The 26448-nt window shown below is 42.3% G+C and overlaps 1 protein-coding gene across 2 annotated transcripts in view; it reads left to right on the forward strand.

Moving 5' to 3' along the window:
* The first annotated feature begins 1170 nt into the window (after nt 1-1170).
* The window catches only part of PRKD3 (protein kinase D3), a 66456-nt gene continuing 41178 nt past the window's right edge, over nt 1171-26448 (forward strand). The window contains exons 1-2 of one of the 2 annotated variants that reach the window (XM_084828270.1): nt 1171-1301; nt 7711-8750. In XM_084828270.1, the coding sequence (XP_084684396.1) occupies nt 8460-8750 (291 nt within the window). In that variant the 5' untranslated portion in view covers nt 1171-1301; nt 7711-8459. Of the gene's footprint in view, nt 1302-7710; nt 8751-26448 lie in introns of those variants that run through there. The other variant, XM_084828271.1, reaches the window with a different exon arrangement.

Here is a 26448-nt window from a genome sequence, read left to right on the forward strand (position 1 = left end):
CGCCAACCTTTCTGGGTTTTTGGTGCCTACTGAAAACATACCTTTTCCAACAAGCATTTCCAGGAAGGTAATCTTGTCCTCTGCATACTTTTTTTTTGTACCTCACTTTAGAAATTTCTTTAATGTAAGTGATTCATAAATATTGTTAAATAAATAAATAAAATTAACAGGGAAGGCAAGGAAACAAAAGTTTAATCAAAAATTAGTTATGTTTGTGAATAATAAAGTGAAGAACAAGGTACAACCTTACAATTTATTGGGCCCACTGTAAGGAGGAAAGGGGTGTGTAAAGCTTGAAGGCAGTACAAATAATTCTCAATTGACTGGGATACTAATGTGAATTAGTATCTATACTGATGTACAGTGGAAATACGTATAAAATCTGACATGAGATTGTATTATTAATATATGTAAAAAGGGTGCAGCAACCTTTGGAGAGCGCTGATTGGCAAATGCAGCTGGATTGTCTTCAAAGCATTAGACAGTGAGAGCCAAGGCGTTCGGTCTCTACGATCGGAAGAGAAGGTGATGATCAAATGCAATTGGAATTTGGGCCACGAACTAGCGGAGCTCCACTTTCTGGCTTCTTTCACTCGAAGCTGCAGAGCTTCCCAAGCAGCAACACGCAGCTTGTCAAAATAACCCGACTTGTGGGGCGGCGTGGCAAAGAGACGTTGCCAAACGACAAAGATGTGATCAGCGCTTACCAATAAACCCCTCATGAAAATATCGAACACATTAAGGCCCCGCGACGTCCCTTCAGTCCAAATTTTACTTCCCCATCCGCGCTGCCTCGTAAAAAAAAAAAAACACAGTAAATCCCCGTTTCCCCCTTTGACTACTGCATCTCCAGCCGATTTATTACTTCGCCCCCCCTGCTTCCCCCTCTCGCTCCACTGCTTTTCTCCTCCGCCCGGTTCTCCTCTCGCTCTCGCTCTCGCTCTCCCCCTCCCCCGGGCTCCCTCGCGCTAGCGGTGCAGAACATCAACCGCCACAGGCACCAGAAGTAACGGAAACTCTGGTCCGGCGCCGTGGCGCCTGCGCCATCCCAGCCTCTCCGCCTCGCTCCCGCACAGGCCTGCCGGGCGCTGTAGTTCTCTCGGCCGTTCGTCGCGGGGGGAAGGAGGGGGAGGAAAAACTTCACTTCCCGGCATGCGTCTCGGCCCTCCTGTCCCATCTCGGGCGGCTGAGGCTTCTCTCCGTGTGTGTATCTGTGTGTGGCTCGAAGTGGGAGCGGCGATAATGAGATGCGTGTGAAACCGCCCAGTCCCGGGAGGAGACGGAGTTGTTCGGAGCCTCAAGTGAGTGGTGGGGCGTCCTGGAGGGGGGGGAGCTGAGGTGAAATGGCAGCTCGGGGGGACGGGGAGAAGTTCCTTCAGTCCCGCAGGAGGCGGCAACGCCACCCTTCCCGGGGTGCCGTGGGAGGGGAGAAGCCGCAACAGCGGGCGCGGGGCGAGTCCGAAGTGTACCCCTCCTCCCGCGCCGGGACGGGGTCTGCCCCCCATCCAGATGTGGTCAAGGAGGGGGAGGCCGGGTGCGCCCAGTTGTGGAGGGGCGGGCAGGCGGGCGGCTCTCTGAGGCCACATCATCCCTCCCCCCCCAGCTGTGAGGGATGCTTTCAGGCAGAGTTTGCCACTTCATCTTCTGGTGTTTGAAACCCACTCCCTCCCCGAGTAAATGTCTCCTCATCCAGGCGAGAAGGGGCCCCAGAAGGGAAAAGAGCCCCGTGTGGTCTGGTTTTTCGTTGTCCGCCCCCATGCAGGAAAAAAGGACTTTCCGACCCCGATCTTATCCTTCAAATAGCCTTTGCCCCAAAAGTTGCAACGTGTGTTCAACGGGCTTCTGAGGTTCTGGCCCTGGGAACCCCCCCCCCCCCCCCGCCTCAGCCTCAGCCTCAGCCTCAGCCTCAGCCTCAGCCTGGCAACCTGTTGGGTTGCAAGAGAATTAAGTCTAGAAGCCCAGGCCTCGATCATCTTCCAAAGGCGGTGGATGCTTCCGTTGTGATCTACCCACTGCTTAAGCTCTTTTGATGAAGTTGTGTGTTGTGAATTTCAATGGAAGTACACCAGTGCCTCTGCACGTCAGGGAGTTTAAGTGGCTTGTGAATGGCTGGCTTAATCTTTAGTGGGAAGAGTGTAATTAAGAATCTGCCTAATGAAGAACGTTGGTGATCTGATGGTAATCTCCTAATAAGGCAGTGGTGTTTCTTAGGCTCAAGGCTGTAGTAATGTATGATTGTGGAGTAATAGAGGTGTGGATGGAGAATGAAGTGAGTCAGTTTAGGTGGAAGGTTTTCCATGGTGTCTGACACCCCCAAACCACATGAAGATTATGCTGTTCCCCATGGTGACTGCTGATAGCCTGGCAGGATCAGGGCAGTGGTGTACTCTCATGAAAAGGGTAGCTGTGCATTGCAAGCTCCCCACCCCCTGACTTTATTTCTCTGCCAGTCACTTGCAGGTGCTGAAGTTGTTGCAGCCTTTATTTCTGATCGTTGACTTGGACGTTCAACATATGCACAGCATTTTATTAAGAAGCACATTCCATCTTGGATAGGCTGCAGTGTATTAGATTGCACAGAGTACAGGAGGCTGTCTGTGTTTCAGGTAGCTTCGTGAGGCTAAGGCTGTGGCTGCAGTCCTGAGCATGCTTACTAGAAAGTAAGATCCACTGAATTCCATGAGCTGCGCAGCCCTCTTGTCCATTGGTACATCTTTACTGCGTAACCTGTTTCCCTACAGCTGATGTAGGGCTGGAACACAGTGGTGTGGTAAGGATGCTTGGTGAACACAGCTTTAGTCTGAACATTAGGAAAAACTTTCAATCACTTTGAAAGACCCATGGCTGGTGACTGCCACGATGTGTCCCTCTACTTTCTGCATAGGCTTCTGTATGGCTGAAGAAATTCCTTGCCGTTCTTTCCTGTTCTGGGCGCCTTGGCTCCACAGTGGCATGGAAGATCCCTGCCTCCCTTCCCTGCAAGGAAAATGGCAGCAAACTTGTCACTTTAGCCGCTACGTGGCTGAGGCACTCCAGAAGCCAAACAGCCACCAGCCTTCTTTCCCACCTTGGACCTGGGAAAGCATGCAACTACAAGGACCCACCTCTGTTGCTTGAAGATCGGGAGGAAGGTTGGGGCTTGCCATGTTCATGAGAGCACGAGCATGGACAGTGAACATGTGGAAGCCTGCCTGTGATTCTTGAAATTGTCTAGGCAAAACAGCAGAAGCTGGGCAAAATGCTTCATTGGCAAGGTAGTGAAATAAAGATTTGAATTAGTTACAAAGCCTGATTACATAAGGCTTTGACAGCTGCTGCTTTAGAAACTGATTATCTGAAATTCAGCTGTTGGTATCAGTGATTTTTTGAAGGAGTTACTAAAAATGGTTACAAAATGATATTTCACAAGTTAATAATGCCTTTTAGTCTTGAATGAGTCAGTTTGTAGGCTATTGCAATTTAGAAAGTGGAAGAGAGCCATTTCTAAATGGAAGCAATGGTCTGATCAGTGTGGTTCTTTTCACCCTCCAAACATAAGGAATTCAGATAGTTTGTACAAGTTTTAGAGCAGCAGTGGAATTCATGGGGTAAGAGAGAGTAAAACTTGGGAAGATTCAGGCAAGCTCTGCAGTGTGGATTCTTGACCTGATTTCTAGCAATTTCTCTTTGCCAGACTCTCTTATCTCTTCTTGCTTAGCTTAATGCACTTTTTATTTTGGACTTTATACTTTTGAGTTGCTTTCCCAAAGTTAACTGAGGCAAAAATCATCAAGCTATTTAAAATGAAGCAGCTAGTTTTCTGGAATTGTATGAGCCATTCTGGAACAGTTGCTTTAAATGTTGCACTGTGTTACTCCTTTCTTTGTTCACTGGGATCTCAACTTGGAACACAGTGATACAGCCTTGCCTATGAGAAGTAGCACTGACAGCAATAATACCAGTAGTGCTCTCAAGGCTAAATTCATAATGAGATGCATCCTCCTTTTCTTTGCATTTACTCCTAAAACCCCACCCATGACCTGGTCCTCTCTCACCTAGATTAGTGCAGCTTCCTCCCCTCCTGCTGGTTCTCTGCTATTTATTCAGTTCAGATTGCCTTTGCTCAAATCATGTTTCTCTCTTGTTATGATCAAGTTGCTGTTTTCCTTTTGCATTCTTGGTTGGCCAGGTTATAAGCCCACTGTCTGTCACATTTCAGTAATGTGCTATTTAGTACAGATTAACAGTATGTTGTACTTATTGCAGGGAATATAAAACATACTGGTATTTCTGTTTTTGTCCTTTACTTCTGGATGTGCACAAACAGCTTTCCTGAGCAGCTACATTCTGTAGTTTTGTTGTTGTTGTTGAGGAATGTGCCATATTATAGAGGCCTTGAAAATTTAGTGTATATCAGTTTGTGAAAAGTCTAAGGAAATCTGAATTTGCTATCTTGTCTTTGGCTCTGTTCATGTTAAAGTTATATAACTTTATCACTTATTCCACTGAAGATAGTCTTGTTTTAACATTGGGTTGGATCTAGACTTAGTAGTATTTAGAGTAGACCCATTAAAATCAATGAGTTAAGTTAGTCATGCTTAACTTAAGTCTCATTGATTTGAATGGGTCTTCTTTAATGTTGACATCTAGATCGAACCCACTGTAAATAGGAGGTAACTGTTGAATCAGCAGTTTGTGCTTAATATATCTGCAGTCTTGTCCTTCCAGCATTCCTTTACTGTTCAAGTCAGTGATGCTAGTCCTGAGAGCATACTGCTATGCCAAATATCTTGAAAAAGCAGTGTGGGCCTGTTTTTCTTTTGTGTCTAGAAGGAACTGCTTTATCTGAAAAAAAGGCACCTAGTTTTGAGACTGAGTGTAGTTAACAGAAATTCATTTGGGGTGAGAGAGAAGGTACATACTGCATTATAAATACAATATTTAATTTTCCTACAGCACAATCCTATTCATGTCCATTCCAGAAGTATGTCCCATTGAGTTTAATGGGACTTAGTCACTGCTAAGTGGGTATAGGATTGCACTGAGGAAGTAGGAAGATAAATGATGGTTGGGTTGCAGACCAGTGTGAGTAGCTGCTCCACTTGCATATGGGGGCTTTGTAAAGGTCCGTGTTTCCACGTGGCAGCCCCTCCCTCCGTCCCTCCCAAAGCCCCCTTCCAATGTTGGGGGCCGCTGGAGCAGTAGTGCATAAGTCATGAGGGGCTCCCACTGGAAGGATTTTTTGGCCATCTCCCATTCGCAAGTGGAAGCATTTTCTGCTGGTATATGGGATGTGTGTTCAGTCTCACCCCATGCAGTCTCCACAGTTTGATGTTGAATAATGTGGGCTGTTCTCAAATCCCATTACATCATGTCTGTTCTCAGGAGATTGGGCTCACTGTGCAGTTTTTGAAATGCAAATTTGAGATAGGACTCCCAAGACAACACTACAATTGGCTTTCTTATATGAATAATTACGTTTGGCTTCTGTTGTGAAATACACATTTGCCTCTTTCATCGATAAGTTAAAACTCAATCATTTTTTAATTTTAGTTAAAACACAGTATTGCTGCTAATGAAAACACATGTTGATGTGTTGGGCAGAAATAACACTTGGCACCATTTCAAAAAGGTTGAAATGCTGATTTTGGGCAACAGTACTATTTTGCAAAAAGAAATGGGCAAATAGCTCTGAAAAGGCAACGCTAAAATAATTGTAAAAGGATACAGTGACCTGGTTTGCATGAAATGACACATCGTGCAAGTGAGCACGTTGCCACTGATGTACTTCTAATTTCTGCTTTCCTTAAACAACCTATGATTGGCTCATTTGTAGGTTGTGAGTATGACATTTGAACCCTGAACACTGGGTTGTTGAGGAGCTAAACAACCCAGCAGTTAACCCATGGTATGTTGTAGGACTAATGGCTGGGTTGTTTAGCCAGTTGTTTAGGGGCTAAACAACCCAGTGCTCCAGGTTCGCACATCATGCTCACAATGTACGAATGGGCACATCGTAGGTTGCTTACAGAAAGTGGAAGTGAGGAGCGCTGTGGAGGCAGCATCCTTGCTCACTTCCACTCGTGCATAGCAAATCGTGTGCAAACTGGCCCATTGTACTGGAAGGCAAAGAGACATATGATTTCCTTATTATTGGAGAAACACTGAAATAGTATAAAGCAGTGTGCTTAAAATGTACTTTGGACCCATCAGTAGTAGTTATTGTGAGAATTCTATCATAAGTTAGGTAGAATTGCAATAGAGGGTGATATGGGGAGTGTGGCACAAGAAGAAGAGCGTGGAGGAATTGTGGGAATGACGAGTGTATTGTAAGCAAATACAAATTTCTGTTTCTGGTGCAACTTGGGGCACATATGGATACATGGCATCCACGTTCACTCCATCTTGATTCCCTTTGCATCTAGAAGGGAGAAGTGTGTGTGTGTGTGTAGGGGAGCTATCATGTGCTGTATAATGTATTGTGGGGAGAGCTAAATTCTGTTTCCCTCCTTGAAACTGTTTCCTGATCATGAAAAACACTGAGTTGGAAGCACAGGGAACTCGCATGCATACATAGTCTTAGCAAAATGAATGAGAAATGGTAATGTAAAATATCAGGGCTGTTGAATAAGGATTTCACTTGACACTTTCAGTACTCAGTTTTTCTTGTTTAAGATATTCTAAAACAGTAATCCCCAACATGGTTCTCTCCAGATGTTTTAGACTACAACTCCTAGCATTCCTGACTATTGGCCATGCTGGCTGAGGCTGATGGGAGTTACAGTCCAAAACATTTGAAGAACACCAGGTTGGGAAAAGCTGATTTAGAAGAATAAATCTAACTTTTACAAATGGAAACAAAACTGTTTTACTATATGAATACTTTGGAGGAAATATATTTCAATGAAAAGATGGATAGTTGGTCTCCTGGTGGGGAAATTATTTGTGGGCGTGTGCCCACGTAGTATAAAAAATGCCAACATGTAGCAGCTTTTAAAGACTGAGTTGGATCCAGATTTGCTCATACGTCATAGCCAGTGAATCAATGGGACATCACTTAGTCATGCTTAACTTAAGACCCATTAATTTCAGTGAATCTACTCTTAAGTAGGAGTAAATCTGGAACCTACCACTCATTTTTATGTCTGGAGCACTTAGTGTAATGTTTCTGCCCAATATTTGCTTACTTATCTCTGTATTCTAGACAAGTGCCTACATGGTAGAATTGTCTCCTGATGTTATGACTTTTTAAACATAACTATTTTTAGGGTTTCTTCATACCTGCAGTATCTTTCTAGATGAGTTCTGTAATCAGTGTTCAGATGTCATTTTTCTGCTGCTGCTAGACAGCAGTTTTGTCAGTGTATGTAGGAAGTTGCTTTACAGTAGGTCAGGCTACTTGTCCTTTAAGCCCAGAAGTGTCTACTTACTCTGAATGCCAGCAGCTCTCCAGGGTCTTAGGCAGAGGTCTTTCACATCTCCTGGTACCTGATCTTCTTAAATGGAGAAGCCACAGGTTGAACTGGGGAACTTCGTCATTCAAAGCAGGTACTGGTGAGCTATGGATACAAGGATAAAGTGGTTTCTTTCATCTAAGAAAATAAAAGCAGAAATTGATCATGACATGAGCATTTGTGAGTCCAGTATCATTTCTTTGTTTAAGTAGACTGATTATGGTGTTATGTAATATTCGTAGTATATGTGAAATAATGTTTTTTTTTCTTTCACTAGGCAGTACATAACAGTTCAAAATGATGCAGACTACCACTTTGAACCCAGCGCTCCTGTTCACTGTATTTGTATTAGTAGAAATTTTGTTCCTTCCTTTCGTAAGATGAATATCTTCCAAAGATGAAAACCCGGAGATCATTGAGGGTAACTTTATTTTCTCATCTCCGTTAAATGCAACAAGAACTTCTAGAAACGGAATAGATATCCAAGACAATATTTGTGATCCAGGACATTATCCAATTTTTAAAAAACTGACAAGCATATTGACATAAATTGTAACTGCATGCATGTTTTTGATTTTTTCAGTGCAATACATCTAAGTGTAGCGTTTGATACGTCCCCTCACTGCCCCCCTTGAAAGCAAGTCTAAGGTTGTCTCAAAAGTAGTGAAATGAAGAGCCTGTGTGAAAAAAACAATGTCTATTTCTGTTTCTGAAGAGAACAATTTCATAATGATGTAAGCCTCTCCCAACATCTGGATGTGGTGCTAAAGGCAAAGCATTTTTGATCAGCTGACGTGAAGCTGTGCAAAGAGGACCTTTTATTAAAATAATTTCTGGCCAGAATAATCTTAAATATCATCATGCACAAAATGAAAAAGAAAATGAAGATTACTTAGACAGGAGGACACTTTCTTGAACCATAAGAGGGAAACGTGAAATTACACTTGCAACACTGCAGGGAAAAGGAGAAGAAAACCACATTTTATTGACTATTGGGCAGGTCTTGACGGATTTAAATCAAGTCAGATGTCATCAAACGAATCTTCTCCTCCATCCTTACAGAAGTTTTCCCCATCTGTGTCCCATGCTGCTGGTCCGCCTACCCCTTCTTTATCTTCAAGTCCACAATCTGGACTCTCAGGCCGGCTGTCCAATGGCAGCTTCAGCACACAAAGCCTCACCAACTCCAGGGGCTCTGTGCATGGAATCTCCTTCCTACTGCAGATTGGTCTCACTCGCGAGACTGTTACAATTGAGGCTCAAGATATCTCCCTTTCTGTTGTCAAAGACCTAGTGTGCTCTGTAGTTTATCAAAAGGTACAGTACATCACAGAATGTTACTGATTTTAATCATCTTATTACTATCATCCGATGTCCTATTCAGGCATTTGCTTCAGGGCTTAATGAACACACGGGGGAAGAGTGAGGATGAGCCTGCTAGCTCCGTCTCCCCTCAGACACTATCCTCGCCACCCTCCACATATTTAGGGGAAACGTCCGCAGCAGGGAGTCTTTTGTCTCCATGTAGATTCCCCACAAGATTTCGTATCCTGGAAAATCAGGGTTCTACATTACATGGGGAGCCTACATGTATACAAAAGACTCCTTGCTGTTGACATTCACCCTAAGCACGTGGAAAGTGCTGAGGTGGGGACCATGGAGTTAGCGTGCTCATCCTTGCTCTTCCCCCCACCTCACCTCACCTATTCCCTCTTTACCTCTTCACCTATTCATTAAACCCTGAAGTGAATGCCTGAATAGGTCTTGAGTGAACAAAAAATGTCCAAATGGGAGTCAACAGGGCAATCTTATACATGTCTGCTCAGAAAGAAGTCTCACTGAGTTCAATGGGGCTTACTTCCAGGTGAGTGGGTATAGGATTGCAGCCTAACTACTGCTCTGAATCCAGAATATAGTGCTCAGTTGAATTGCTTATTGAATTGATTGTAGTGTTTTCACTTGTGCAGAGGAACGAATGACAATCTTGGCTCTTTCAGCATTCGAGTATGATTACATCTTTGAATGATGATGGCAAGTTTTTACACTGCTCAGTACCTGCATGGTATGATCTTGTTTAGAAACATTTATTCTATTTGTATCCTGCTCTTCTTCCAAGAGCGTCAGAGTGGTGTGTTAGTATCACAGCAACCCTGAGGGGTAGGCCTTGTTGAGAGAGAAGGCCTGTTGATATTTCAGATTCCTCTCTCCCACCCACACCTGGATTGTACCTGCAGAGAGATTGGAAGAGATCTTTTGCTCATCCCTCCTCCATTCACTGTGGGGAGAAGTGAATCTCCTGAATTAGGATGTCTTGTATTCTCCCTATGGAAAAGGGAGCAGGAAAGGGGTCCATGATCCCAAGGTCCACTATCGGTCTCTCTCTGGGTAAAATCTTAGGAGTGAAACTTCAACTCAGGAGGTTGGTGGTGACTTGCCCAAGGCCACAGAGGAAAGTTCATAGACAAGTGAGTATTTGTGAGGTTTCCACATATGAACATGATACTCTCACATCTGTATTACATTATTTTTTGGGGGCACTGTGTTTCCCAGTGGTATGAGTTTATCAGGTATGGCAATTCCATGGAACTGGGCAGCCTTGTTCACATGACATGACAACCCACTGCAGGTTAATTTACTCATGGGGGCTGTTGTGTTGTGCTGGGTGCCAGTGGGTGCCATTTTTGCATGGTGCCCAGCTTGCCATGGGTTGTTGTATCATGTGAACCCAGGCTTCAGGGGTTGTTTGAGGTTTAGACAACCCCCAAATAACCCTAAAAGAAGCCATGAGTTATTTGAGGTTTGCCTAACCCTCAAACAACTCCTGCTGCCTGGGTTTGTAGGACATGGCAAGCTACATGCCCATGGTCACATGCAAAAATGGTTCCTGGCACAATGCAGCATCCCCCACTGGTAAATTAACCCACAGTGGGCTGTTGTGTTGTATGAACCAGGTCAGTGTGTCTGCCTTCTCACTACCATTGTCACCAGTGACTGTTGCTCTTCCTCAGCCTCTTTCTCATCATTGCCTGCACTTGCTTGCTTGACAGACAGAGATCTGAGGGAGCAAGTAGGCAATGGTATCTACTGCTTCTCCTTCTCACTGCCACCATTGCCTGGGCCAAAGTGAGAGGCTGGTGAACAGGCAGGTTGCAATGGGGAAGAGGAGGAGCAAATTCAGGGGGGCCTTTTCAATGGGCCGCTGCTGCAGTGTGCTTAACAGGTGCCCAGCCACACCTACCCTTGATGCTGGCCCTGGTATGACCCTTGTGCTTCACTACATATTGGCATTAAGAGGCTTGGACTTTCTGTTCGTGGTGAGTTTGTCTTGTTTATTGCAGAGTATGTGGTGGACTGACCAAAGATCTACTGTGTCCTATGAAAAGGATCTAATGTACATGCTTACTAGGATATGGGTTTTGCATCAGTTTGAGCAGTTGGTGGCAGGATTTGAGTTGAATTCCCAAGAAGTGATCTCAAGTAAACCTGATACTTTCTTCCATGATAAAAAAATGATCAGACCCAGTTTTTAAAAATGTAATGAGGTAACATGAGAAATAAATTGAAATACTGCATTGATAAGTTGGTTTAATTTTCTAGTTCTATGTCTTTCTAAATGGTTTCCATTGTGTGTAGTCTTGTTAAATCTGGTATTCAGTCATCTCTTTTTCATCGAGGATTTTAAAAGGATTTCAAGTGACACTGGATTTTGAGAAATATGGTTCTTTCGTTGTTGTTTTTTCCTGGCAAATCACACCTCTGACAGATAAGCATTTCTATTTTGTCAGTTTGACAGCTTGCATAACAATTTGTGTAGTTCACTTCCATACTTGGACAACATGCTTAACTTTGTTAGGGAGAAGTCCTAGCATTTGTATTTCAGGTTAATGATTCATGCTTTCTGTTTTGAATCCATTTCTCATGTATTTGTGTGTGTGTGTGTGTGTGTGATGTATTCTAACACTTCCTGATTTTCTTGACATCACATTTGTCACACCTTTTTTCCTTGGTTTACCCTTTTAAGTGTGTGTCTTCCTGTCTGTTCTTGGCAACCTCCACTTGAATGAGCGCTTAGCTAAAGTTCAGAAGCACATCATATAGTGAGCCAATTGTACTGTAAAATGACTAGAACTTCAGATTCTGGTCTTGTCCTCTCCACTTGGCTTTACTACAGCTGCATGTGAACGAATGCTCTAATTATGCCAGCAGCAGCTGCAGAATGAACACATGTCCTGTGCAGGCAGCAAACTTCTGATCAGGAAATGGGGAGGAGGGGCGCTTACTTGTGGTGGATTTCTTTTTCATAAGTACTCTTGCAGCTGGTGCGCAGGTGGCAGTATAGCTCCAAGAGCCCAGGCAGATCTCATGAGTGGATCTGATCCTTGGCCAGGTTTGTGAGACACATCTATAAGTCTTAACACAAAGATCAAAACTCAGATTGTAGGCATATATATGTACTATATAAATATTGTCCAACATGAAAGCATTTCTCTGCCAAGTAGGAGTTGGTAGCAATCCTGTTAAGAGATCCTTTAACATTGTAGAATTCTATCTGTGCCATTCCACAGGAGGCAGAGGTTTTTTCTGTAGGACTGAATGCTTTTTGAACTTTATAGCAAGTCAGGGCCAAAAACTGGTGCTAACCTCTCCATACTCATGTTTAGAAATACATATGGGTAAATATTTATTTTTTGTCATATTTATATCCTACCCCTTCTTCAAAGAGCTCACTGTGCCATACATGAAGTTTCTCCAATTTTATCCTCACAACAACCCTGTGAAGTAGGCTAGGCTGAGAGACAGTGACAGTCACCTAGTGGGTTCCACAGCTGTGTAGAGACTGAGTCCACATCTCACGGATTCAAGCTGTTTACCACATTACACTATCCTTCATGTATTTCTTGCATAGAGGACATTCCAAGAGAAGATTGGGGCCATGACTCTGGCCCTTCCTCTACTCCCAACAGCATGTGGTCTAGCTCAGGGGTCCCCAACCCCTGGGCCACAGACCGGTACCGGTCTGTGGCCTGTTAGGAACCGGGCCCTACAGCAGGAGGTGAGCATAGGGGTGTGAGAAACCCCCATACCTGGGGTCCGCGGTGGGGGTGGTGATCCGTCCCTCCCCCCCTGGAATCCTTGCTGGCCCCGGCCGGCTCCAGTTCGCGGAGCTGCTGGCCGCCTCCGGCCGCTGGGACACAAATGGCGTCCGCGTAGCGGACGCCATTTGCGTCCCTGTTCTTCAAGTAATAGGCTATGTAAATCTTTACGTAGCCTATTACTGCAAAGTAATATATGTAATGCGCTTGAATCATCCTGAAACCATTCTCCCCGGTCCGTGGAAAAATTGTCTTCCATGAAACCGGTCCCTGGTGCCAAAAAGGTTGGGGACCGCTGGTCTAGCTAGATGCCTGAAGAGGAACCCGTAAGTGTAAGCAGCTACTCACAGGTAGGGATTATTATTCAGATATTTGTGGTGGGGCCAGCAGTGTGGTCACACTCCTATCTGCGAGTTCCCTCCACATGGGTAATGCATGAAGAGGGCTATGGACTCTTCTTTCTAATCGGTTCTGGTAGCACCTTTTGTCTTCAGTTTTCGTGTTTATAAACACAAGCTCAAAATGTTTTTTCTGGGGACATTATAAAAAAAGTTAAGTTGACAAATGTTCTTTAAAGTTCATAATTTCAGACTGTAAATTTGGGGGATACCCATTCTTGAGTGAGTTTAATTTCTTATTTGGCCATTTTATTAGCTGTGTTAGCTATATAACTATGCAGTAGTACTGATTTGGAATGGACAATATTCTAATGAGATCATGCAGATGAGTTTTAGTTCAACATTTTATTTAATTGTGGAGTGTCTTTGTCATGTATTCTTGTAGAGGAATATATGTGGAAAAGGCTAGGCTGGGGGGAAAAATGAAGTTTTCATAAATTGTGCAGAACTTTACAGACTTGCATGAAGACTTCCCTTAAGAGTTTCAGACATGACTTTTTCCTACTTAATTTAAAAGTAGCCAGAAAAGACTTGCATCTTTGTAATGTAGATTTTCCTACTCTGTATACAGAAATAATTCCAAAAGTACTACTCTGGCTGAAAAAAGTTGCATTAAAACAAAACCTCTTAAAGCAGCCTTGAGGAAAAAATCAGAAAATGATCTTCCTGCAAAATATTTTGTTAATCTACATGTTTGTTTATTACAGAGTAGTAGTTCAAACATGCACAAGATGTGTTACCCATGCATGGCAACTGGCTATCTTAAAGTACATGCGAGAAAATTACAAACAGCGTGTCTTGTAGAAACAAACACTTTTGTAAGATGTGCCACTCCAAATGTCAAACTTATGATTAGGAGTCTACTTCTATAACGTTTCAATTAACTTGAACTCTATTGACTGAAACTACTTTTGCAGGCGTTGAACTCTTCAGGAGTAAGTAAACTGTTTACCCATTACTGCTATAATGTGTTTTTTGAGATGTTTGGGCACAGTAGAGTACTATAAATTGCAGCTTGTTTTATCAAGCACAAAGTAAAGGCATTTTGATGACAATACCCAAGAGAAGTTAATGGGGCTGTTTGTACATAACGGTGGCAAATTGTGGGTTAATTAACCTGCTCCTTCTCTTGTACTCATGCCTCAGTAAGAATAATAGCTTTTCTTTTTGCATATCCTTTGCTTCTGCATTTCAGTCTGTGACCAGTTCAGCTGCCTGTCTACAGTACTCAAGTGTATTCTGTTTTTTTCCCCATCCTTTTTTTGTCTGCATGCCTCACTGTCTCTTGGGATCAGATCCCCTTGTCCCTTAAGGTAACTTGTGAAGGTGAAAACTATGGTAATAAATTGCAGTGGTCCTGTAGTGTCTGCTAGCTTTAATTTGACCCTAATCATGCGTGGTGGTACATTTTCTAGTATCTTATGTTTTTAGAGCAGAAAGTTGGGAATTCTACTTTTCTTGATAACAATCTGTTATTTCAGGATGAGAAACTTTTAAAAAAGTGTGTGTGTGTGTACATTTTATCTGCAGGGTGGCCACTCTCTACCCCACCCTCCCAAACCTGAATTAGTAATCACAATTAAGTTAGATCGAAAATATTTTTATTGTTTTCCCTAAAAGTTTCTGTTCTTTACATTACTCATCTTCCCCAGACTTGCCTTTCATTTTTCATTACAGTTCCACTTTTCTGTTATCTGAAATAATGTCTCCCACACTGTTTCCTTTAATGGTTCATCTTCATTTTTCTGGCATACCTTAAAGTGCTATTCTCCATTATCTTCTCTTTTGCCCAATCTTATGTGCTCTACTTTCTTTGAACTGCCAGCACTCAACTGATTCTGCATTCTTCTGGTTTACAGCCAGCCTCTCCCTGATGATTCAGCTTCATCCCTTGCATTGTTACAGCAACTTTTTGGCTTCTCCTGTTATCCTTAATTGACTTCCTCCCAAAGTTAACCTGCTTCTAATGTACCTTTTTCTATCTCCAGTAATGATTCCATATTACACTGTTTTCAAGGCTAGTAACATTTTTCTTAAAATATGATGCAGTGCTATGTGGCTTTTCCTCTGTTTTTGTCTTATCTATCTCTTTAATCTTAGACTAATTTCACTTGTGCCGCTTAAAACACCTTTGTTTCTCTCTCCTGCTGTTGGTGTACATGTGTGAAAGATAGGAATACAATTTTGAATGCACTTGTATCAGGTTTTTAAACTGATGGCCATGCAGGAAGGTGGATTTACAATTTCATTTTAGCCTTCCATTGTGTTTTGCTTTGCCTGTGAACAGATGCGTCCTATGTGAAATGCATTTTTAGTTCTAAATGGTAGACAGAACTGTACACTTTCCACATATTTTAGTCTCTTCTTCCTGCAGGCAAGTGTCTCTTTGGTCATCGCTACCTGGCATGGCATGACTCTGTTACCTGTTCTGTGTTGTGTTGCTTTCCCATGACAGTGGGAATCTGCTGTGCGTTTCCATCGAAGTTCTCTTCTTCCTCTGGTTTCTGGTGAAATTGACAAGGTTTAGGGAAAGTCTTGTAAATTTTACCACTCTGTTTTTCTTCAGAAAGGCAAGTATATGTGCGCCAGCATTGGTGGGCATATAGGTGCCTCTTTGAATTCATTTTACTACGTTCATGATGAAGCTGACAAGGCTTCCCTCAACTTTGTCAATTTCATCGGAGGCCAGAGAGGAAATACTGGTAAGGTGGGTGGGCATGTAATGCAGAAGGGGTGGTGGTGGTGGTTACAGACTGTCAAGATAGTCACCAATCATATGATTACATAGCAGAGGCTTAGCAGGCAAAGGCTACTCTGTGGATGGATACTTCATGCTCACAAAGTTAACTGATTGAATGTGGCGCGTTAACAATTCTTTTGTGGACACACAATTTGGGAATCATTGATGCAGATGGCAGGTCTGGTTACAAATGCTACTGTACTATTTTCATATCAAAAGCAGTTCAGTCAGGCATGGTATTATTTTAGACATGCAAAGCATTGAACATTGGGGGTTAGTATTGTACTGATGTTGTGAAAACAAGTTGATTGTATAGATTTTGCATATCCTGAGAGCTAACCTATTTACTGTGCCTGTTGAAAGTCCTATATAACTCAGAAGGTTGCAAGTCCTAAATCAACAGAGGTCAGGGCAGCAGAAGAATTGACTTTTTGGTGTCTCTTAGACTCTGGGACCAACATGATAACAGCATAACTGCCCAGAGAGCTTCAGCTATGAGGCAGTATAGAAATGTAATTAATAAGCTTGTAATTGCCTCATCTTCTCAGATTTCTATTAAAAGCAATGTTAAAGTGCTTTCTTTCCCTCTACAGTCATCACTCTTTTTGACCTATTTCACTGCATCAAAGTTGTTTCTGTGTGAGCTGTTTCTGCTTATGTCTGAGTACAACTTCCCTATCCTTTTAGCTGTGTCTTTGATGCTGCGTTCCATTGTTGTCTGTCTTTTTGATCATAATATCTTCTATGCCATCTGCAAAGAATACATGTCAGATCTGACCTATCTATTCTTCATCTTGTCTCATGAATGTTAATCCCTTCTTTTTTAACAATCAGCCAACAGTTGTGGCTTCCTATGTGAAGCATTACTAGATGACTACAGTTAAGATGAAATGTTGTTAAAATTGTATAGACTTTGCATATCCTGAGAACTAACCAATTTACTGTGCCTGTTGAGAGTCCTATATAACTCTTCTATTTTGAAAGACGTAGTGCAAGTATTTAGGTGGACATTTTAAAAGATTGTATAGCTTATCGGAAGTGTTAAGCTTGTTGTGAGGCTTGCATTTTAAGCAAGACTAATGTTCTTTTGAAAGCTGAGCTAGGCATTTAACTTCCATGCTATCTTAGGCAGTACTGAATTGTTATAAAATATTTTTGGTACAACATGCTGATTTCTGTAAGGAATTTTATTTTTTTTAATGGAAAAACCATGTTCCTCTTATTAAGCCAGTTTGCATGTAATGCTAAACCACCATGGATTAATTAACCTACGGAGCTTCGTGCTGCACACTGGCCACCATTTTGAATATGCATTTGAACATGTGGGTTGAACCCATGGTTTTAGGGTTATCTGAGTGTTGTTTAACCCTTGCATAAACCACGCTGCCCAGGTTTGCATGACATGATAAGCCACATTTAGCATCCACCATGGCTTACATATTCAAAATGGCAGTTGATGTGCACCGCCAAGCCCCCACATGTTAATTAACCCATGGTGGCTTAGTGTTACATGCAAACTGACCCATCATTTTAGCTGCTGTGATCAGTCAAAACCATTTGTACAACTGTTTTCCTCTGAGAACATAGTACATTTGAATAAACTGTGGTGAGTATGGTTCCACAGCAGCATCAAAAGGGGATGTGTGAGGAACTTCCCATAGTTTCTTCAATAATGCCATGGATTCTAATATACTTCGGGCAGTATTCTACCACGTCAATCCACTAACACAAATTACATTGCACTTACATAAGGGACCTCAGCTAATGCCAGTTGCATTAGCTGATGCGATATGATTCCTTTGAAATCCTGTTGCATCAGCTAATGCAACTGGTGTTACGCTAGAGGTTCCATATGCTAGTGTAATAATTTTATTAGTGGATTGACACAGTAGGATACTGCCCTTACAGTTTAAGCTTGGTATACTTTTGGGAAAGAAAATGAAAATCAGAGGAAGTACAGTAATTGCAGGTTATAATATCTATTTTTAACCCTAAAACAATTATTTTATCAAATATTAAGCATTGCTTCTGCCATGATGCAAATCAAGACACTTGATTTTGGGATGCAGTATTTGTCTAAATTGGCTCCTTGTCTGTACATTTTATTTGGCACCTGGTTCTTGATAAGGTAAATGAAGGTTTAGAATCATTACAGTACATGCATACATGCACATGTATAGAATCGTATCTGGTGCTCCATTTACACATTCTAATGTATAAAGTACTGCCTGTTTAAACTGTAGACCACAAGAGCGCAGACAAGACTAATTTCAGTTGAGGTGTGACTCTCATTAATGCTTCACCACTTAAAAATTTGGCATGGCTTACTGCAGAAAAAGGGTGTTCAAAGGTGGTTTCCTGTATTTAGAAAGATGGTATTTAGAAAACATGTTTCTCAGAAACATGCAGCATGATCCATAAGCCAGCTAATCTGGAATATGTATGTTTCAAATTAATATAATGCCATGAAACAAAATGGTCTAAAACTGAGATTTCAGTGTGTGGCTGGAGTAGCTATCAATCGTTTATTTTGGTGTGGTTATGCCTTTAAACAGGGCCATGCCTTTCTTCGTGATAATTTAAAAATGTGAACTATTATTTGGTGTACCCCACCCTGGGGAATTCCAAGCTCTTTTTTATTTCACTTATATTCTAATTTTCTACAAGATTTATACTGAAGTCAGTGATTGAAAAGATGTAGATTGCTTATTATGTGTAGTTATCCTGAAAGTAAACTAAAAAGTTACATTTAGGGTACAATCCTATGCATATTTAGACAGGAAAAATCCTATAGCTCCCAGTATTTTCCAGCCAGCATGGCTGGTTGAAGAATGCTGGGAGTTGTAGGACTTTTTTTTGTCTCAACATGCATAGGATTGTGCTCTTAGTTATATATCCTCAAAGAGGACCATATTGCCAAGAGACACAAGGAATCCCAGCTAAAATTGTGTTCACTGTTTTAGCAGGGATCTAAAAGTTCTATTTATAGATCTATCAGTAATTATTGATCAAGTGGCTCACTATATTTGTCATGTATTGTCCTCCAATCTAAAATCCTGTGTAAGGAGTAGGCTTGGAACCAAAGGTGCTCTTGGTGAGCATAAGGTGCCATCTTGTTTCTGCAGGCTTTCTTCCCTCCTGCTGCAGTTTCCCCACTCATATCCCACACTGTTGTGGAGGCTTTCTGTGGTGGCTTTTCAGAGGTGTTTGTGTGTGCAGGTGGCGTTAGTGGGGAGGTGGGGATGGAAAGCTCTGTTGCACAAGCAGAACTCTGTTTCCATATTTCTGGATGCAACTAATCTGATAAACAAGCCCATACTTTGTTTGAATGACAACTACGTAACTGTTTAATAAACCTTCACAGTTCCTGAATGGAGTTGAAAGAGAAATGGGAGGTCTGGTAAAATATGAGGTATTTATTCTTTTTCTTCTTGATAGAAGTTCTTCACGGAAATCAGAATGACCAATGGTATAATGTGTCAGATTTGTGTCCCCTTCCCTCTATTTTTGCTTAGCACCCTCCTCTCCTCTTAACTCCAGGTTATTTATTTCGAGGTAGGTGCCCCTTTTAGTAGGAAATAAAAAGAACAACCCTACAACAAGCCACGGGTTCTTGGCATTGCTTGTTCCCAAAAAATAAGCCACCCTGCAGAAAATGCTCCGGGTTTGGATGACATGACAACCCATTATGGCTGGCTGCCCATGGTGGGTTATCAGGATACTCTATTTTTGCTTAGCACCCTCCTCTCCTCTTAACTCCAGGTTATTTCTTTCGAGGTAGGTGCCCCTTTTAGTAGGAAATAAAAAGAACAACCCTACAACAAGCCACGGGTTCTTGGCATTGCTTGTTCCCAAAAAATAAGCCACCCTGCAGAAAATGCTCCGGGTTTGGATGACATGACAACCCATAATGGCTGGCTGCCCATGGTGGGTTATCATGTCGTGTGAACCCAGTCTGTCCCTTGTGTCCTGCCTGCTAGGGGAGATGTGTCACTTTGCATGCCATTGCAGCTGGCTAATGCTGCTTTCCAAATGAATTTACTTGGAATCACTGTTCAAGGGAGTTGGAAATTCTTTCAGAGAGCTGTGTTGCCAGTCTGAAAACATTATTCAGTATGCTGTCTCACTGTGCAAACAAATGCCTGTTTAATTGGGAAATGTGAAAGGCTTCCAGAGACCACTGCTAGGGTGGTCTCCTATTTAACGATGGGCAGTGTATCTGGATACTAGGTTCTTCAGTCCTATTGGGCTGGGCTCTCCCCAGTCTATCTTTTCTGCCTGAGTTGGTGGGGATTATGACATTACTAGGACTTTTGCATCCAAACACCTTGGTTGGTGAGAATTTCCTTCTCCTAATGAAGATGTCAGTGGCTGCCAATGTAAACAATAGCAGGTTTGCTATCCTTTGGTATGCTGAAATCAGAATGTGGAGTTCCCTATAAATATGAGCGACCTATGAATAAACAGAGAGAGCATGGAAGGGTGTATTGCTGAAAACTGCCAGTGATTTGTGGTATAAACCTTGGTTTATAGCGTACATGAAATGTGGATCATCCATATCTGTAACAATCCTGGGTATTTCTGATTGTGTAAACAAGCTTGAAATCTATGTCTGATTTGAAATAGGGCATTTCAGGTCGACTTGGCTGTGCTAACACTCTGCATACAAAGGTAAATTGTCTTGCTGAAAGGCCTTCTTCAAAATAAAAAAGTAGCCGTTTCCAGTTTAGTCTTCAGTAAAGCTCTATCAGTGGATTTCTTGCAGAGAAGGTGTGGGAGATGTTGGAACTAGTAGCTTCTTTCTCCCCAAGGCCCATGTAAATTTGTCGGGGGCTTGTATATAAAAGGAGTTAAGCTACCAGTTTTACTGCTTCAATTGATGGTCCAGTCAAAAGCTGGTCCTGCAACCCCTTGGTCTGAGGAAATACCTGTGGACCATTACAGTGGGAATTATGGCTGGTGAACAAGGACAAAGAGTAGAACTCTGGCTGATGCATTCCAGAGACTGGAGGCGGGAAGAAACGGTACTGGAGGGAATACACAAAGCAGAGAGTGCAGATTTAGCTGAAGAGCTGAGATCACAGAATGACTTTGGCTTAATTATCACAGAGGTGGTAAACCTTTGCTTGGCTATAATACTTGAGATGGCAGGTCCCATGTCATTGAATGCTCCTCCATGCAAAAATTGGCCCACGCACAGAAAACTAGATGCCAGGGAGAAGAGTTCTAGTTTTCTACATGCAGGAATATTTGGGGGGAGGGGGGTATGAAGTTATATTCAGTGATGTGAACCCAGTCTGCTGTTTGAAGTGGTACAGCCCAGACACAAGTTTATCACCACAGTAAGAACTAGGCCTTCGTCACATAGTTGTACTGTCACATAGCTCAGTTGTCTGGCTCCTGTAACCAGTATTGGATGTTACATAGGAAGAGCATGTGTCCTATACATAAATAACCAAAGGGCTGGATCCAGATTTAGCCATACTTACAGTAGACTAATTGAAATCAATGAGACTTGAGTTAGTAATGACTAAATCTGGATCGACTCCTATATCTATAAAATAAGGAAGTTTTCTATGTCTATTGAGGCCCTCTGTTACAGAGGGCAGAGAGAGGAACTGCTTAGTCACCTAAGCAGACTTGTCTATTGTGCTTTGTTCATATGACATTGGCCAAAATGATATATACCTGTATATATCATTTTGAGCCAAATAAGAACATAAGCAGAGCCCTGTTGGATTAGACAAAAGGCAACGTAGTCCAGCGTGTAGTCTGTTTCCCACAGTGGCCAAACAGATGGCTCTACTAACCTTGCAAGCAGGACATGAGAGCAATGGCTCTCTCCCACTCTTGTTCCCCGGTGACTGGGCATGCTGCCTCTGATCCTGGAGGTGGCATATAGCCATGATGACTAGTAGTCATTGACAGCTTATTCTCCATGCATTTGTCTAATTCCCTTTTAAAGGCTTCTAAGTTATAAGAACAAGATGTAGTAATAACGACATCAATTTGATGTAAGAACAAATCTTAAATGTGGAGGCAGGTTAGTGTGAGCTTTTTCATACCGACTTTTAATTTTCATCTATCAAAGCGCAGTCAAATGAAGGCAGATCACTAAAGGCATGCCTACATGAACTCCCTGATATAGAGTTATTAACCTCAATCAAGAGCCTTTGTTTACATATATTGGGAACTAGAAGGTGTCTTAGCAGGGGGCACCTCCTCAGTATTGTGAATGTCTCATCTTTCTGGCTATGGTGATCCATGCTCTGGTAACTTCCAGCTTGGATTACTGTAATGTGTTAGACATAGGACTGCCCATGAAGACTGGTTGGAAATTGCAACTAGAGCAGAGTTCTGACTGGTCTATTTAGGAGGAGCCATATTACACCTATTCAAGATGCTGGGACTTAACTTGGGCTCCAAATGTGTCTGTGAAGGAGAAGTCTTTTGGGGGGGTTGTGCCCCAACTTTGGAATACCCTCCCAAAGGGGATAAGACTAGCTCCAGCGTCGTATTCTTTTCAGCATCAGGTCAAAATATTTTTATTTGCCTGAGCATGGTTTTAGTTGGTTGAGTGGTTTTTGTCTGTTGCCTCTCAGACTTCATTGTTTTAATTCTGTATCGCTGTTTGGACATTTTATGTAGACTGCCCAGGGATTGGTATCTGGATGAAGGCACAGGTTTAGAAAATTTTAAAATAAATACAAATGTTTCTGATTTCATCCAGGGGTGTGTAAGTCCCCAGACGGTTCCTGTCAATTGGAACTGAGAATAGGACCCTTTCCCCATTGGCAGTAGGCAGGGAACCCTTAAGGCAGTAATTCACAATGCAATAGTTCCCTTTCCTCCTCACACTGTCTGGAGTTGCCTCTCCAATACAGAAAAGCACTTTGACCTTTCTACTTAGCCAAAGGAACACTGAGCGGAAACTAGTAATGTCCGAGCTGACTTGGCAGCAAGTTTGCACACTCAAGAACTTTCCCTCCCTGGTGGCTGCCATCTTAGTGGCTTCCCTTGACTAAGCTACGTTCCTTCAAATTGGAATGACACAACATTCCAAGGGTAAGTGTATCATTTGAATTGGGGGCAGCCCCCAGCCTCTCAGAAAGATATGGTTGTACCTGGATGTTGATTCTCATCCCCCATTGTTCCTTTGCTACTGTTTTGTGTCTTAGCATAACTCCCACCACCACAATAAGAACAATTGGAGACTAAGATCTAGTTCTTACTGAGGTGGTAAAGCTGTGTCTGGGGTATACTACTGCACCCTGAAAATAGGGAGCTCACATGACTGAAAAATTCCTGCATGTAGAAAACTAGCATGTCTGGAGAAGCCCTCACCCTGATATCTAGTACTCTGCATGAAGGTGGATTAGTTTGTATGAAGTGTTTAATTGTGCATGTGCAGCAGTATGTTGTTGGAAGGATGGAGTGTTATGTCTGCTCTGATCTGAATACAGACATTGTAAGGGGCATTATGGGAAAGTTAGTACTACATGAAATGTAGACTGCACTGGTTATTGAGGGTATGCTCAGGGGCATAACATGAAAAACAGTAGACAATAACCCTTAAGAAAGGGGTGTCTTCCTGTGCTCATGGGATCTTGAATGTTCTCATATTACATTTTGTAGGCTTACTATAATTTGTCAGTTCATCTTCGTGTGCTCTGTGCATTCTCACTTTGGGAACTGTTCATGTTTAGTTCCCCCAGTGTGTAACTGCACAGAGAGATAGGGGCTTCATACAACTTCAGTGGCTGAGTGTGGGTTGTTTTGAACCGTGGGTTGTTTGTTCAACTGTGGCTTAGTGTGTTGTCTGAACGCAGCCAGGGTGGCTTGTTAACCACCCTGAACAACCCAACAACAAACCATGGGTTCTCAAGGTGGCTTGTTGGAGAAAATAAGCCACACTGCATAGTTAACAAGCCACCCTGGCTGCGATTAGACAACATGATAACCCACAGTTCAGCCAACAACCCACACTCAACCACTGAATGTGGGTTAGCGTGTTGTGTGAACAGCCTCAGAGACACAATGGGGGCTTTTCACGGTACATGCTAACTCACACCCAGTGGTTGAGTGTGTGTTGTTGAACCATGGGTTAGTGTGTTGTTTGAACCCAGGACATTTTCTACTGGGTGGCTTATTAACCATGGAGTGTGATTTGTCAATCACTCTGAACAATCCAACAACAAACCATGGGTTCTCAAACTGGCTTGTTTGAGAAAAATAAGCCACACTGCATGGTTAACAAGCCACCCTGAGGAAAATGTTTTGGGTTCAGACAATATGCTAACTCATGGTTCAACAAACAACCCACACTCAACCAGTGAGTGTGGACTAGTGTTTTGTGTGAACCCAGTCTCAGTGATCATCAGTTATGCATAAGTGCAATTCTATTTTCTCTAAGCAGAGGTTTTTTTGGGGGCAATGACACACTCATTCCTGAAACTCCTCCTTTTAGTTGGGTTAGCAGGTTTGATATGTAGGGGAAAGCAGTCAGGTCCTCTGCAGGAGAGACTTTATGTCATCAAGACTGCTGTTTTGGCATGGATTTGGCTTAGGGCCAATCTAGATGTGACATTGAGCATATCATTGGCCATTGAATGTTTAGTTTTTATTGACAAAGTACCAGGAGAAGCTGATCCAGATTGGGGCCCTGGCATGGAGGAGAGGGGATTTAACCCTTTGTCCCCTCTCTTCCCCCATGGTCCTGACCAGCATGGGGGCTGCTATTTGCCCCAGGATGAAAGTTGTTGGTGTTTTCACACAGTCAATGTAAGGGAATATCTCTGTTCACAAATTATGCCTCTCATGGTTTAAATGTTATCACAGCCTTCGTTCCTTAGTGTGAGAGAAGACACTCCTTACTTGCCTGCCTTGTAGTACAGTGTGGCTAGACTTGGATGCTCACCTTGTAACAGCAAAAAGCCATTGCTAATTATACAGGCATTCTTGTCACTTTCTGTTCTGCAGTGCCTTATCAGTTTCTCTTTTAAAATTGAAATATTACTAATTGCTTGAGTGCTTGTGTACACTCATGGTCTCTTAAACAAACAAAACTTAAGTGACTGGGGATCTGGAAGGAAGCAGGAGGGGAAAGGAAACATAACTATTTAGTTGGTTGTGAGCTACATGATCATGGGCATGGAAGAAAATGAGGTGACCTTTTGCCTTTATTACATACATTTATTTCATTTCAGCCGGTGTGTATCCTCAGGAAGGCACAGCCAGCAGTAGAGGACTGTGGCAGCTTCTGTTGCAAACCTTGCTTCCTTTTCCTTTCCTGAATTTGCAGCGGTTCCGTGTTCCATCATCCCTGTGATGGCAAAGTTTTCTCATGTTTAAAATATTATGACTGTTAGTAATGACACAAAATATACCATACAGGGAAGGTAGGTTAGTTAGTGTGTGTGTGTGTGTGTGTGTGTGTGTGTGAGAGAGAGAGAGACCATTCGCAGATGTACACAGCTCTATGGAAAAATGGTGGGCATGTGCTTCAGATAAAACACTTCTGGTTCACAGCTTTGGTAACAAGCAAATTACAAGCAGTTTGAACTGCAGTTGTAAATCCACCTTCCTGATATATAAAAAAATCTGATTCAAGTGCATTAAAAATGCACTTCTGACTTTCACAAATGCATACCAACAGCAGGAGAGAGACTCCAAACACACTTTACATCAGTCTCTGCCTTGAATTAACTAATTGATCTTGGCTAATTCACTAGGGATTGAAGTAGATTTCAGAAGTTGTTATTCTAAGATAACTGATAACTGCAAAGGAACTGTGGAAATCTGCATGTTGCTCATCAGTTGTTGTTGGTTCCCATTTTCCTTCCATAATATGTAGAATTTGTATCACTAGCAGATCAAATGAATTAAAACATTAAACTAAAGGTAGTTCACATGTTGTATACCCTGGAGAGCTGGAAAAATCTCAGGGGCCTAAAACATTGGTGCTGTTGCATATGAATTTGAAATGCAATACTTCACAGGGAATTGGAATGGGAAAAGTATGTCATCTACTTGATCAAAAGGTAAACTTTATGTACCTTGTTCAGAAATCTTGTGTTTAAAAAGAATGCCAAAGCGCAAGATGTCCAGAGAACATAGCTAAGGAACAAAAGCACTTTCTTGAATGGTATGTGGAATAGGTACACCTTCATGATTCTGCTATCTCCAAGACATCTTTACACTGTATACAAATGATCCAGCTTCAGGGTTTTTCAGCTGTAGGCAATGAACCTGGATTTCATTGCACCTAATGCACAAGCTTTTAAAAACATCATTATAAAACTATTAGACTAGGATGGGGTGGTGAGCAACGAGAAATTGTGTTGCTTTAGTAAAAACAACTGTCCAAAAACAAGATACCCATTGTCTTCTTGTTCAAGAGAGGCGTGGAAGAACATTGGACACAGATTTCAGGACAGTGCAGAGCTAGGGAAATATTATCATATTTTTGCACCAAAGAAGTAGGATTTGTCTCTTTGGGTCCAGTTTCTGATGACCCAGAGAGTCATTGGTGCATCACAAAACTTTGAAGCCAAATCTGTCCCAGTGTGTCCATTTTCTTGCCTTTAAACAGAAATAGTTTTTCTCAGTATAGGGGCAGGCTATTTTGCCCACTTACTGCCTAAGACCATCTGACCAATATCTATATTCCCAGTAGAATCAGTGTAGTAGCTAAGTTTCATCAGCAAGCTCTGTCCCTTCAAATGAATCTGATATGATCTTTGAACTGATAAGTATTGATATGGTGCATATTTTGATTCCCTGCA

Source organism: Heloderma suspectum, chromosome 1 (assembly GCF_057233095.1).
Source record: "Heloderma suspectum isolate Gila_16-S chromosome 1, 16-S_ref, whole genome shotgun sequence".
Lineage (NCBI taxonomy): Eukaryota > Metazoa > Chordata > Lepidosauria > Squamata > Helodermatidae > Heloderma > Heloderma suspectum.